This window comes from Acipenser ruthenus, chromosome 3, assembly GCF_902713425.1.
Source record: "Acipenser ruthenus chromosome 3, fAciRut3.2 maternal haplotype, whole genome shotgun sequence".
Taxonomy (NCBI): Eukaryota; Metazoa; Chordata; class Actinopteri; order Acipenseriformes; family Acipenseridae; genus Acipenser; species Acipenser ruthenus.
Genome location: NC_081191.1, coordinates 86117122 through 86131707, shown reverse-complemented (window position 1 = coordinate 86131707; position 14586 = coordinate 86117122). Strand labels below are relative to the sequence as shown.

The 14586-nt window shown below is 38.1% G+C and overlaps 1 protein-coding gene across 1 annotated transcript in view; it reads right to left on the bottom strand.

Annotated features, from left to right (window-relative positions):
• LOC117394695 (potassium voltage-gated channel subfamily H member 2-like) overlaps window positions 1-6053 on the bottom strand; it is a 151289-nt gene extending 145236 nt beyond the window's left edge. The window contains exons 1-2 of the mRNA XM_033993152.3: window positions 4244-6053; window positions 1974-2204 (exon numbers count right to left, since the gene is read on the bottom strand). Of these exons, the coding sequence (XP_033849043.1) occupies window positions 1974-2204; window positions 4244-4319 (307 nt within the window). The 5' untranslated portion in view covers window positions 4320-6053. The remainder of the gene's footprint in view (window positions 1-1973; window positions 2205-4243) is intronic.
• Window positions 6054-14586: the final 8533 nt, after the last annotated feature.

Below are 14586 nucleotides of genomic sequence, written 5' to 3'. Positions count from 1 at the left end.
TTCCAGAGTGAAAAACTGGAACATGTTTTTTTCTTCAATTCATTAGACTTCATAACAACTCTGAAGCAGTTAAAATAACTATAAATCATAACCTAATCATCATTTAAAAGTTAAACATTGGCTAAACTGAGAATTAAACAATTGTAAATGTTTCTGACCAGGACAAAAATAAAAAGAAATCAGGGCTGGTAACACCTAAATCAACAGCACTCAGCAAATCTGTATTTGCATCATATAAGAAAATTTCTTGCCGTTGCCGCAATATTTGCATTTTTTTTCTTAGTCTCGATTTTTTTATTTTTTTTTAAGTGTGTTTCATATCTGAATAGATGTCATCCCAAAGATGATGGGCTACTGTTGTAATACGTTGTGAATACAAAGTCATTACAAGCGACTACGTTGGCATGACTAGGTATTACTGTAAACTGTAAAAATAAGTAGGTTATTTACATTTATTTAGAACATACTATTTTATTAATTCAGATTAGTTCAAATCAATATCTGGTGTAAATATCTGAAAATGTGTACTAAATAATGTGTTTTAGATCCAGATGGCCTTCCATACTGGTCCAGTTTCGTTCGTTGCTCACTCATACATTTCAGGTTTCCATTGGCTCAGTTTATTTTACTCGAGAAGACCCTCTTCACCTGACGTCATGCAAATGAAGAGGAAAGGAAGAGGTTGATGCAAATGAGCCATGCGTAGCGTTCTCGTGCTGTTTGCGCAGACAGCTCGGGAAAATGTGGTTTCCATGCACAGAGAACAGGTACAGGAGAGAATCTCACCTGGAAATCCATGGTTGTCAGGTGACATCTTGTTTGAGTGAAACTGTTTAAAGCACAGTGTTAAGCTGATGTAATAAAGCTGTGATTTGTAAATGCCTCGTGCCTGGTTGTTTAATAATGTGTTTTACTGCTTAACCCCAAATTGTTTTTCAAATGTCCATTGGTGGGGTGGCATATCGTTAGTAATGAATAATATTTCAACTAATTTAATCACACAACTTATTAATTAAAGAAAAAAGAAAACAATTAACCCAGAGGTATATAATGAAACTGTCCAACCCAGCTATTGCAGATCACCATGGTTGAAAACTGGCAGTTTTAAGGACAGAAAGAGCTTGTTAACATTTTCACATGAAATGCGTGTTTCCATCGTGCTCACGGGTAAATGAGATTTACCCTATCCCTTTCTGTGGCCGTTACTTTCACCCACAAACCTGATCTTCTCGAGCTGTTCTCCCAAACGTGCATGTGCATCGCGAATTCACATGTAAATAACCACCCAGTGATTCTGAGTAGCTTTGAAATTGTCTTCCTCCGATTGGCTGTAAAGGTAATAGGGCTAACCAGAGACTTTGCTGTGGAGGATTTTCCTCATATGGTTGCCTAGTAACTGAAGATATGGTATTCTGGGAGATGTAGTTTTTAGTGGAAATTTTAGGGGAGGAACCCGTCACACCTCGCCTCCCACTGACGTTACCACTTATTGCAAAGTTTATAAAACCCTGAAAATATGCAGTCAGAGATAGAAGTGGTTAGAGTTTTAAGCAGCTATAGAACGGCAGTTTCTTACAAGCACTCCTCACGGGATGCTGAAGCAAATACAAGCCTCTAAATGAAGTGCTTTAGTTAGGGTTGTTCTAATGATGACTTGCAGTATAGAGCTTTGACAACTGTGTTAATCTCTCCTCAGTTACATACATTCTTGATAGTGCCTCAAATCAGCAGTCTAAAAATATATAGTCTAAAATCTGAGATCTCCCATTCTGAAAGACATTCAGAAGAGATCCTTCTTGCTTTTAAACTCATAGTATTAAATATAAATTGACAACAGTGTTGTCTCTTTAAAAAGACAACCTCCCCAAAGGAACAGATCTTTATTAATCTGCTAGCTCCCTGCCTTGCCCCTAAGAAGAGATCAGTATGCCTTATTCCCAGCACAACAATGCAAGTATACATGCTGACCCTACCGTCTTTCTTGTAGAAGATAATCTCCACCTTTCTATCCTCGGAACCCAACAGGGCCTGTGCAATCTGCGCAATGGCTCTCTTCTTGGTCTGTGGCCCGTACAGGAAGTCACAGGTGCACGGTTTCTGCATGATCTCTGCCCGTGTGTAGCCACACATGCCACAGAAGCCATCGTTACAGAAGATTATGGCGCAGTTCTCGACTCGTGCATTGGCGATGATGAATTTACGACCTAAGGAAAGTGAGAAAGCAAAGGGGACATTTACATTTAGCCACTTTCACATATAAAGATGTTATTGAGTAAAACCATTATCAAAATGCAAGAGCAGCACTTAGGTTATCTTGTGAAACTGTCAAATAAGAGTATTTATACTGCTTTTCAAACCCAATAGGGAAGAACCCTCACTAATAATTCCTGCTGGGTGCATGAGAGAGTAGTAACTGTAGAATTCTACTCGTTCATTGTGCATCCCAAAACGTTAAGGACGATAAGGACTTCTCAGCAGGCAGTGTTCTATTCTGTAGGCATAATAAAGGTGGAACACTGAAACACCAACAAGTACCTCGGAAAAACGTAGCCAGTATCTCAATAAGTTTAATTCTAGTGCAAGTGGACCAAGAGGGGATTGTTCAACATCTTAGGTCAATGGCTTACATCAGTTTTTAGTTGTAAAGCCACTGAAACAACCTTCAAAACTAATGGAGATTTTATAGAGAGAGGGGGAGTGTGTGCCTTGGTCATTCCCAACACTGAGGTAAATTAGGTCAAATGTCATCAAATTGGTATTTTTTGTATACTTCAGACAAGTTCTCCCCATGTGGGACTGTATGAGTTACACAGCTATTCTGCATGGAACCCTTTTATCCATTACATGTGGTTTGTGTATCAGGAAACACCTGAATGCAGTCCAGTTTAGCTGGAATGGCCGATAGTATATTTTAAACAGTAGGAATTTAATCAGCATATTCCACTTCCACATACTTGTTATTAAAAAACACACACACACGCGCACACACACACACACACACACACACACACACACACACACACACATATACACACACACACACACACATTGAATTGGAACCTCTTGTTTACATGCCAGGAATTCCTGTTGTGAATATTCACAATTTCATACATAAAATAAACAAGGTCTGCAGGTACAGTGACTGGTGGGGACTGGGTGATTTACAGCTTCAGTAAGGACTTGGCAAATGGATCTTATTAAAACATGTATTTAAACAAGCTGAGCTGAGCAGGTGTTGCAACTCAAAACATCTCTGACGATTATAATAAATGGCCAATCTATGAATGAATAAGCTAGTTTAGTCGTTTATATATATATAGACTTCCTAGTCGGGTAGACAGACGCCTGAACATTGAAAAACATAGCTCTATGCCTTCTGTTGCAAGACTCGATTATTGTCTAGAAGCCATGCATTGTAACACAATTTTTTCTTGTTTTTTTTTAGCACTACAAGAGCCAGACTGACACATTTCACAAAACTGTCAATTGCATTGCAGCATATCGCCACAGAAGAATTCAGTGAATACGTTTCAAGGGGAGAAATAACAACTGGAAAAGCATCCTAGAATATTTTACATTGGCCAGAAATATTCATGGTTTCATAGCAGTTAGCATTTTTTTAGAGGATTTACAAATAGTTTACAAACTGTATAGATTCTAAATATATAATACATTTGTGAAAAAACTGTGACTGCACTTTTACACAAAGATCAGCTTTGATATTAAAATCAATTATTGCAAAAAATGAAATTAATCAGCAGTTAAACAATAACTTGGTAAAGGGTTTTGGTTAAACATCTGGATTCAAGTTCTATATTGGGTTTCAGTCATCACATCCGAGTGACTTTTTCAATCTATTTTTCTGTCTACAACAGCTTTCAGGCTGCATGCAGTTCCTAGCAGAGATGCTGGGGTTAGAGACCCATAATCATCGTAGGCCATAGAAGACTCATGTCCCTGACAGTTACTACAATGTGCAATAATAATAATAATAATAATAATAATAATAATAATAATAATAATAATAATAATAATAATAATAATAATAGGTACCTGGAGAACATTGGGTCCATGAACTATTACGCGTGCATGATCACAACCCTACTCCTATAGTAACTGTTGCTACATCTAAACCAATAGTTACATTGCACTATCATAGTAATTACAGGGCTATGTTGTTCTCTATGCATCCAAATAATAATAATAATAATAATAATAATAATAATAATAATAATAATAATACTTTGCCCGTCAAATTTCCTGATGATGGTATCCAGGAATGTGTTCTGGGGCGCCACATGGCCTCTCCTGACCGGCATCCTGTAGCCTTAATCCCGGCTATGATTTATGAAGGTGATGCCGCCTGCTCAAGCGTCACGCCACAGCCCCTCCAATTCTCTGCTCGCTGCTTTAAACTTCCTCTTCCAGGGTACTGCCACTTACACGTGCCAGGAGGATCCTGGGGTGAAAGGGTTAATCCATTTCTATTGGCGAACACCTGGGTAGGATGTCCATATTTTATGTAAAACTTCACCAGCAATTAAAATTGTTAAGGCAAAGAAAATGTATGTTTTAGTCAGAAAGCACTACAAAATCATTCAGAAACATCATGCGTGTTGTCAGATTTTAGTGTTGACAGAGATTCATATTTATTTCCTATTTTTGATATTCTAGAATTGAGCGCAGGTGTCACAGGATTTTGTCAGCCACACGTGAAAGACGCTGGAATATAAGAATACACTTGCTTCAGCAGAGGCCTCCGAGCTTGATCTGCGATCGCGGTGTTCTCATTCTCACTTTGTCACACGCCCAGAACCAGCTGCACTCAACATCCCCCAAGTCTCAACGGGATCAGCCTCGCACCAATTTGACGGTTTGAGAACTAATGATCGAGGAGTTGTCGCCAATCCTCTGCGCTATACACGGATTATCTCAGTGTCTTGGTGTTATCGTTTCACTTACCGCTGTACCATTCACCTGCACCTAAATGTCACAAGTGCAATTAGTGTTAACAGTTATTGCTGCACAATTTCAAATCAAATTGCTGTACAAATCCACGGTGTTCTGTACATTGTAACCATCAGAGTGTCATTATTGCTTCATCTGCCTTTACACGAGCGTCTTATTAATACTAACAATGTATTTATTTTGGAAGGTCAGTCCCTGTACTTTGTTTTTCTTCGCAAAAATGGTTTACTATTTTATTTATCACCCTTGTCAAAAATACAGGTCCTCCTGAAACCACTAGCAGTTACCAAATCGAAACAAAAATCAATTTACATCGATGAGCCCTTTTGACAAACGTGTTTTTTGTTGTTGTTTTGTTTTTTACTTAAATTTTTTCCATTTTCTCATAGACGTCAGCCTCTTGCACTGGTTTACAGCTATGCCCATATTGTGCACTGTTTCAAAACAGCTTGGAGAAGGTTTTTTGAAAGTCACAGCGCCCAGTTGCAGAGTTTCCCAGTCCCAGGGGATGGTGGCGTGTGTCTGTTTACATCAGCCCTCGCGCTTCAGACGCATAGCTTTTATTCCTGCTTCCGGAGTCAATTAAAGTGTCAATTCAGCCATCATTCTTTCCCCCTTGAAAACTATATTTATGGTTTATTACCAGGTCGTCTTTCAATATGTAAAGCCCTTTCTCCACGAAGAGCACTTTGTATGCAAAAATACGCTTCTTTGGAGGGTACTCCTTCTCTCAGGTTAAAAAAGAAAATGTATATTTTACAATGGTCCAGAATGTGAACCAGGCTCATGCACGCATCCCTTATTTAGTCACACAGACAGACACACCACACAGGCTCTCCAGGGAGCAGTCGGGTTGATGTGTTCAGCCTGCTTCCTCGCTGCTGCTCCTACGCTTCTGTCTCTTTCTTTATTCCTCTATCCCTGTAATTTCCAGAATTTAGAATGCAGTCCCGTCATTCACCAATGCTGGAACCCGTTTTGTTGGTCTATGTTCTTTTTCTTGTGCACGGTATAGCAGTCCAGATTCTTGGGATATAATAAAACTCCACAATAAAGAGCATCACAGGCTGCGAAGGGCGGAGTTTCTATTGATATGGTGTCCATAAATTAAAAAAAACAAACACAAAAAAAAACAGCTCCTCTTCGTTCCAGCCACACTCACTGTATCCACAGCGCCTGATTAAGCGGCAAGTGACGCCCTCGACACATAATGTTTGATTTACTATTTTATTAATTTATAAACATGAAACAATATAAACGCTAAGCTCTGTCAAGTCAAGGCAATAAAAAATGTGAATATTCTAAAGTATCCTGACAGAGAAACCAGTAAATGAAGACAATAGTGATCAAACGTGTAACACGCAATGCTGATTTCCAGAACAGGCGTGGAGTGCAGTTAAACTACCTGTCTATCTGTGTGTCAATGGGAACGTATTATTGCACACACGTTACGGTGTATCAATATGCTTACTTTACCTGAGCTGTGGCCTGTTGAGAGCTTACATTGCTGCTTCAGTATGCATAACATATTTGTTATGACCGATTGAAACATGCCTTACATAGGCTATAGTTTATTAGATGAGTCAATGTACTTTGGCTGCTTATTCAGTTAGCACAATGTACCCTAGCTATTCTCGGTGTTCTAAAACCGTCAGAATATTTTTTAGTTAATCTTTGTTTCTCCAAAAGTGCATTTCATTATTTATTTATTTCATGCTTAAGTCAGGAGCTGGGATTTACAAAATGTAACTACAGCATAAAAATAGTATTTTAGGAGAATTCAGGCATAAGTATTAAATGTTAACAGCTGGAGTAGTCACATATTAAAATGCGTGTTTATTTAGCCTAATATACAGTAACAAGGAACAGTTAAAACTGTTGAGCAAAAATCTGATCCCAACTCCGCAATCAGGATCATATGGAGTTTCAGTTATTTAAAGGTCATTTTAAATATGTTAATGTCGTAATGTTTACATAATGCTTAAACATGCGACGAGGTTTCATTTTACTGCACCGTTTTATTAGTTTAATTATATATATATATATATATATATATATATATATATATATATATATATATATATATATATATATATATAGATGAACCAACTATTAACGAAACTTAATCAATAGTTGTTAACCCGTGTTCTACAATGCACCTAAAAAATTAGGTACTATCCACAGGTGCAATGGACATCGTTTATTTGGTCGAAGACAAGGGTGAAATTCTCAACAAAAAAAGTGCAGGTACAGCCGGGTGTAAACATTTTAAAAACGGAGACAATTTGTGTGCCAGTAAATAAATAATAAAAAATGTATACATATTGGTATACGACACATTTATAAATAGAACATATATCCCTGTTTCTTTTATTTATTTTGTACTTCTTACTTATCTTACAATAATATGTTCTGTGTGCTTCTCTGTTATGTTTCTGTGTAGATTAATTACCATGATCTATTCCAGAAAAAATATTTTTCAGTCAGGTATTGTGGTTTCTGTACAAGAAACAAAGTGGCAAAAGGCACATTACTGTGGTTTACTTCTGTCTATTTTTTAGATGTGCACGCAAGTGAAAACTCACATTTAACCTAAATAAACTCTTCAAAATGTTTTAGAAAAGAGGGCATTGTACAAAGAAAAAACACCTCACCGTTTTGGTTTTTTTTATTACAGTCCTCATAACAGAAAACACTAGGATCACAACAAAACACAATGTTGATCACTATGCTTAACATGTACCGTGCAAATTGGGCCAGTGTTTGAAAAGCACACCAACACCTGTATCCTGATTCTGACTCGCAAATCTGAAGCTGCACTTTGATCTTGTTTTTTTTATTGTTAATCCCCACTGTCCCACACATCACTTGTCATTTTAGAAAATTTCGCGCAAATTCTGGCAATATGATAAATCTGTGCAAGGCAAAACGCGTTGTGATAATTATTTCTAATATTTATCAACTATGTATTTCTGGCGAACACACTGACGTGGATTTTTGCCTTCAAATTCATATGCAGCAGTATTTGGTTTCGAATATTTCAAATAGTTTCTCCGCCACACTAATGAAGATAATTCTTACTTCGTAAAAATGATAATTACTCCATACCGTTATTTTCACGTTGCACTGCTAAAGTCTTATCTCGCCCTGATCAACGAATAAGCACTGACACAAAGCAAAATGGGTGGGGAACAGGATACAAGCAGCACGAACTGTGCTGAATGAAAGCACATTTGAGAAATGTTGCGTCAGTGGACTGTGTGAGTGGATGGAATACATCCACGTTGGATGAAAAGCAGATTAAATAAATCCTGGTACCCAGTACCGGCATCAAAATAACTCCCGGTGAGTACCGGCAGAATTTCACGCCTTGGTCTAAGAGTAAGAAACCGACAAATGAAATCCATTTATCAAAAAGGATACTTTAGCAAAAGAAAACAACTCTATTCAAACATTTCTGGGCAGTTTCATTGCTCAGATGCAATTTGGACACGCTTGTTAAACATTTAGCTAACATTTCTAACAAATAATTCTGTGAAAAAATACATGTAACTTAAATCTTTTTTTTTTTTACACTTGGCAATTCAACATTTACCTAACAGATAAATCTGAAAAACACTTTAAATGTTGAATTTGTGATACATGTTTTCAACATTTATAAATCTGTGGTACACGTTTTCAACAGTTTGTTAAGGGGGGGGGGGGATAAGAAAAGGGGGCGGCATAGAAAAAGTTTGCGCACCACTGCTATAATAGAGAGAGAAACAAACACTATGGACTTAAACTGTTCTTGCCAGCTGCAGACATTTGAATTTCCTTCAGCCTCCCGCATCGTACACATTTACCTTTACCTGTCTTTCTATTCTAAAATTTCAACCCCCTAATTAAAAAATTTAAAGAGGCATGATTCTGTTCATACATTTTATCCTGCAGACTGATGCCTCTGACGTAAGACTAGAGACTGATCTCGCCCAGTAGGTTGAGGCCGTGGGGCATTTGGTATTGTGCCCGGTCACATGTAAAATGTCCCGAACAAGCGGTGACCTTGCGTGGGCCCCAATTCTACTGGGAGCCCTGCACTGTAGTGTAAATTCCGTATAGGTTAATCCAGCTTGCATGTGACGGGCACATTGAAGACAGATGGGATTTTTGCAGGAGACGCAGGAGATGTTTGTCTTTCGTTCCTTCAATGACAGACAAGTGGAACACCTTTTTTGAATTTGGGAACAACATCTGCAGGGATTGGGTCAGCAGGAAATGGAGTTTCGAGAATTTCCGCTGTAAGGGAGCAGGCTTTGCGAGCCAGGTACTTCGGTGGTCTTTTGCACCATAAAGGGACCAGCTTTCCCAAGCTCCTTGACGAATTCAGAGCATTGTAACGTGGATCTACACTGGAAGCAAGCCAATAATTTATAAGTGACTGGAATCTAGGGGTGCGTCTACACCGACTGTGAGCGACACGAGCGGCTGTCTTAGTGAAGTGAGCAACTCCACAGGAATAGAAATGTGTTCTATTTTTCCCGCCAGTCGTGAGTGACTAGAGTGAAATGGACCAATCAGAAGCAAAGTCAGTTCCCCGGGTCAGTCCCAACCTCTGCCCCAACCCCAGTTCCAGGATAAGCCCCACCTGCAACAGCTTAATGCAGTATTGTTTGTTGGGACTGTGGGTGAGGGTGGACGACTAGGGGAAATGATGTAAATAGTTGTTTGTGTACTGTTTTGTGGGTGCTGCGGGTGTATTGTGTTGTATTACTGCGAGTGTGATTGTGTGTGTTTTACCTTTCCCCCCTGTCAGCAGGACCTCTCTCTCTCCTGGATTTGTGGCAACTTCGTTCTCTCTTTCGTGTGTGTTGGCTTTGCTTGTTTGTTCTGTAGTCTATGTGCTGCGTGAGTGGTGTTGTGAATGGGCCGTCTTTGTCTTGTGTGGGATTGGGTGGGAGAACAGTAGGAGGGATAAGGACAGGGTCACGTGTCAATTTCTGCTAAAATATTAGCTTTTGATGTAGATACAAAATTTGCTCGCATCGCTCGCTTCCAGTGTAGACTCTCATTTGGGGCTGTAGACGTATAGAGAATGTGTCTGTTAATCCTAGCAATGTTTAGAGTAACATGAAATAGTGCCATTGCATAGTAAATTCTTCTAAAAAATGAGTAAAAAAAGAATTATTTTTATGAAAAATCTATCTGAAAAAATTGGAAAAGCTTTGTTCTAATATAGGGGCTGATGTAAGGATATGCGCAGTGCAAACAATTGAGGCTGCAAAATCCAGTTTGCCTGGCGGGCAGGCAATTATTTTACACTGCGGCCTACATAAGCTTAAGAGCAATGCAAGTTACTCAACACGCACAAATGATAAGCCACAGTCATGATAATGAGGGTCGCCTGTGCATCGGGCTACTTAGCATCTGTACTCTGAAGGTGTGTGGTTTTATACAGCTCTTAATTACTCACGTCTATAATGGTTTGCCCCTTGTTAGAGGAGGTGCAAAGTGTTTGGAGGGTCAGCAATTGCCCAAGTGCAAGACAAAATCCTTACATCTCATTATAATGTTTGCACCTGCTTAGTATTCCAGATCCCCGCCCAATTCCATGCTCTTTTCTTCATTTGAATACATTTCAATACCATTTAAATAGATTACTGATGGCAAAGTGGTAATTTGATAGCAGGTGTAGAATGCCAGGTGAAAATCATTCTTTACATATGTCGCATTTTTAGTGGCCGATAAAGTCCCAAAATACCGATTTTGGCCGCAATATGGGTGTTTTGCAGCTGCAAATCACTTTGCATGTATCCTTACATCAACCCCATAGTATCACAAACAGCCATGCAGATTAGTCACAAGGTTAATTCTCCAAGATAATTAACCTTGAACACATTGTTTTGTTATTACAGACTGAAGGGGCAATATACAGTAATGTACTAATACAACAACTGGGAGAGTCCATGTCAAATGTGTGGATTGTGAGGCTAAAAAGATAGTTAAAAGGTTCAATACATAAATGAGTAAATAAGTAAACAAACAAACAAATAAGTAAAAGTATATGTGTTTTAAATGTCCTTAATGTATCTTTTTATGGGAAACGTGGCTATCACCCCTAAATCTATTGGAAGCATGCCTGTATATACCCTATATGTTTAATAATTGATATCTTTATTTTCATTCAAACCACTGGTAAAGTTTAGCAATCCATATTAACCCCACCTTTCTTCTTTGATTTCTGGTCTGAATTCAAAAACATATGGTTCAAGACATGATTCACACAGTGTTGAACTAAATGGATGTTGAAGTTTTTTTTTAATGATTTCTAACATTGTAGAGGTGTTGTTTTAATCTGTTTATTAAATCATTTTGTGTTTCCTCTGTGTAGAATAACTTACATTTCGTACATGGAATCGCACAGATACAGCAGCATGTTAGTGGGATATTTTGTTCTATTTTGAAAGTGAGTTGTGTCGTTTGTAGTTCGGGATTGTATTTTGCAGCGCCGATTAATGTCTGTCTGTTGTAGTGGTTTGTCAGTACTGAGTTTAGGGTGTAACTAATATGTCTTTCAGATGTGTATTCCTACTGTAAGTAGAAATACTTTTGAACTGATTTAAAGCTAGAATCTTAGTATGTACATTTTGGAAATTGTGCTTGAACAGTATTTGTCTTTTGGCTTAAGGTGGATAATTTGCTTACAAAAGGAATTACAACTGATGGTGGGTTTTTTTTCATTATAAATATTCCTAGTTCTAAGAAAATCTGACTTAACAGATGTTAGAAGTCTTTTTGAATATTCTCTCCTCCAAAGTGATTGGAATCATGGCTGTAACTAACTATGAGGACACCAAGGTCATTACTGCTGATGTAAAAAGTCTGGTAAAGTACAAAAGACTCATTTTCTCTGTTGGTTTGCCGTGTAACATAGATTTGGAGGTTGAATAGTAAATACCAAGCAATCATAATAAATACTGCCAGCTATAGCTTGAAACCTAAGTTTGACCTCGATAGAATGTCTCTGGTTACAACGCAGCTTGGAATAATGTCTCTGTGGCTTCATTAGAGTCTGAAAATTTTGTGGAAATTCGTGAAACCTGGATAATTGAGTTGTAATAATGAAAATGTGCTTTGGAGGAGAAACGTGTTGTCTTTAAAGATTTTTTATTGGGAAATTGAGTTGAAAAATAAAAACCTGCTGTATCCAAGACAGCAATGTAGGTAGGTTCTGTAGTGACCTTTACTTTAATTGGCAGGTGGTGGTAATTAACAGTTTCCACAAATTGCAAGACGCTTTATTTATCTTGTTCCCATATTCCCCAGATGTCGTCTAAGTATCAGTAATATGCCAATGGTAATTGTTTACATTTGTTGTTTCGTCCAAAGAGGCCATATAAATATTAGTGCAAGAAGGTGCACATTTCTTACCCATAGTTGTTCCCTTGTTGAAAATTTTTATTATTAACTTCAAAATATTTTTTGTTTAAAATAATTTCTATTAATTATAAAAGTTGATCGTCTGGATATTTGTGGAAACGTTTTTTAACTGTCTCTAAGCCTAATGTGGTCTCAATATTGGTGTATTAATTGTCCACAAAAAAAACATTTTCGTGAACCGTCAGGCATTTAATCTTACTAATTAAGTCATAAGTATCTTTAATGTAGCTGCTATGATTTTGAGAAAGTGGATTCAGGAAGTGACCTATATACTGTGCTATGTGTTAAGATTCATTGCCCCAGTCTGATACTTATACCAGCCTTTACTAGTTAATTGTAACCAGCTGTATAATTAACTAATTTGTTATACTCAATTGGCCTCATTAGACCATTGCCTTCTGGGAGATGTAGTTTTCTGTCCCTCTGGACTACATCTCTCTGTCTTCACTGCACCTGCGGTGGTACATGGGGTATATGCTCCTAGTAATATGAGGACCAATATATCTCCCTGCTATTCTACCCCATACTTTACCACACTACAAATAAAAGTTTATCACACAAGGTGAGCACTAGCTTCATTAAAAGAGACGTCCCACTCCAGGAACCATCTACACAACACAAACCCTCTCTATACTGTTTGGGATCAACATCCCCTAAACTAACCTACTGCTGTTGCTCCCAAAGTTCCGGCCTCCCAGTAAGTGCGGGGCTTTGTGACGGTCCTGGCTGAGCAGAGCCTTCACAGGCACTGTGTTGCAGTTGGAGGGTTCTGTAGTAGTTATTCTGCAGAGCAGACCCTCTCATCCTTGATGTCAACAAAGCGCCCTTCTGTGTAGCATAGCAGTGCAATTGCCTCGAGGGGGCAGTGTGGTGAAAATGTCAAATTCGCTCTATATACATTATAAATACTGCTGCAGCTTTTGTGGGTATCATTTCTGTTAATTACATTTTTAAATCAGCCTCAGTCTTTTTTTTTAAATTTGCAATTTAAAAACATATCACATTAAACATTAAAAGCAGACAACTAATACAATAAAACTGACACCAGTATTTAACTTAACATATTTTTATTGAAGAGATTCATTTTCATTCAATATATTACAAGAAAGGGCAGCAGTGTACCAATACTGCAGCATTTGGGACACTATAACCTTGCAGTGGCACAGCTAAATACCAATAATACATACAGTATACAGCAGCACAAAGTTACTGTGTCCAAAATGTTAATTGGATAAATTGCAGTTGCAGCTGTCTTTTAATTCCGGAACTTCGCGAAATACACACAGAATAGGTGGAGCTTTAGCCTCTATGTCACTGGGAAACCACATTATCCATAGCACATTAAACAGACCAGGGAGGTGGGGAAGCTACCAGACCGGATCATGCATTCACCGTCACTGCAGGGTACATACAGCATTAGCAATATTCACTTATTTATTATTCTTAAAAGTAAAAAAAAAAAAGTTATTTGGATTTCTATATTTATTTTTTAGATAAATACAAACTGAACAACAATACAACAAAATAGAAAGTATTATTATTATTATTATTATTATTATTTATTTCTTAGCAGACGCCCTTATCCAGGGCGACTTACAATCGTAAGCAAATACATTTCAAGTGTTACAATACAAGTAATACAATAAGTAAAATGGCAATTGGAAATTCCTTGTTCTTTGTACTCCCTTTAACCCGAGACTCAATGCTCAGTGTTCTCTCCTTTAACCTCTGAGACTCAATGCTAAGTGTTCTCTCCTTTAACCTCTGAGACTCAATGCTGTGTTCTCTCCTTTAACCTGAGACTCAATGCTCAGTGTTCATTCCTTTAACCTCTGAGACTCAATGCTCAGTGTTCTCTCCTTTAACCTGAGACTCAGTGCTCAGTGTTCTCTCTTTTAACCTCTGAGACTCAATGCTGTGTTCTCCTTTAACCTCTGAGACTCAGTGCTCAGTGTTCTCTCCTTTAGCCTCTGAGACTCAATGCTCAGTGTTCTCTCCTTTAACCACTGAGACTCAATGCTCATTCTCTCCTTTAGCCTCTGAGACTCAATGCTCAGTGTTCTCTCCTTTAACCACTGAGACTCAATGCTCATTCTCTCCTTTAACCTCTGAGACTCAATGCTAAGTGTTCTCTCCTTTAACCTCTGAGACTCATTGCTAAGTGTTCTCTCCTGTTGAACAATGCACTTGGTACTATCC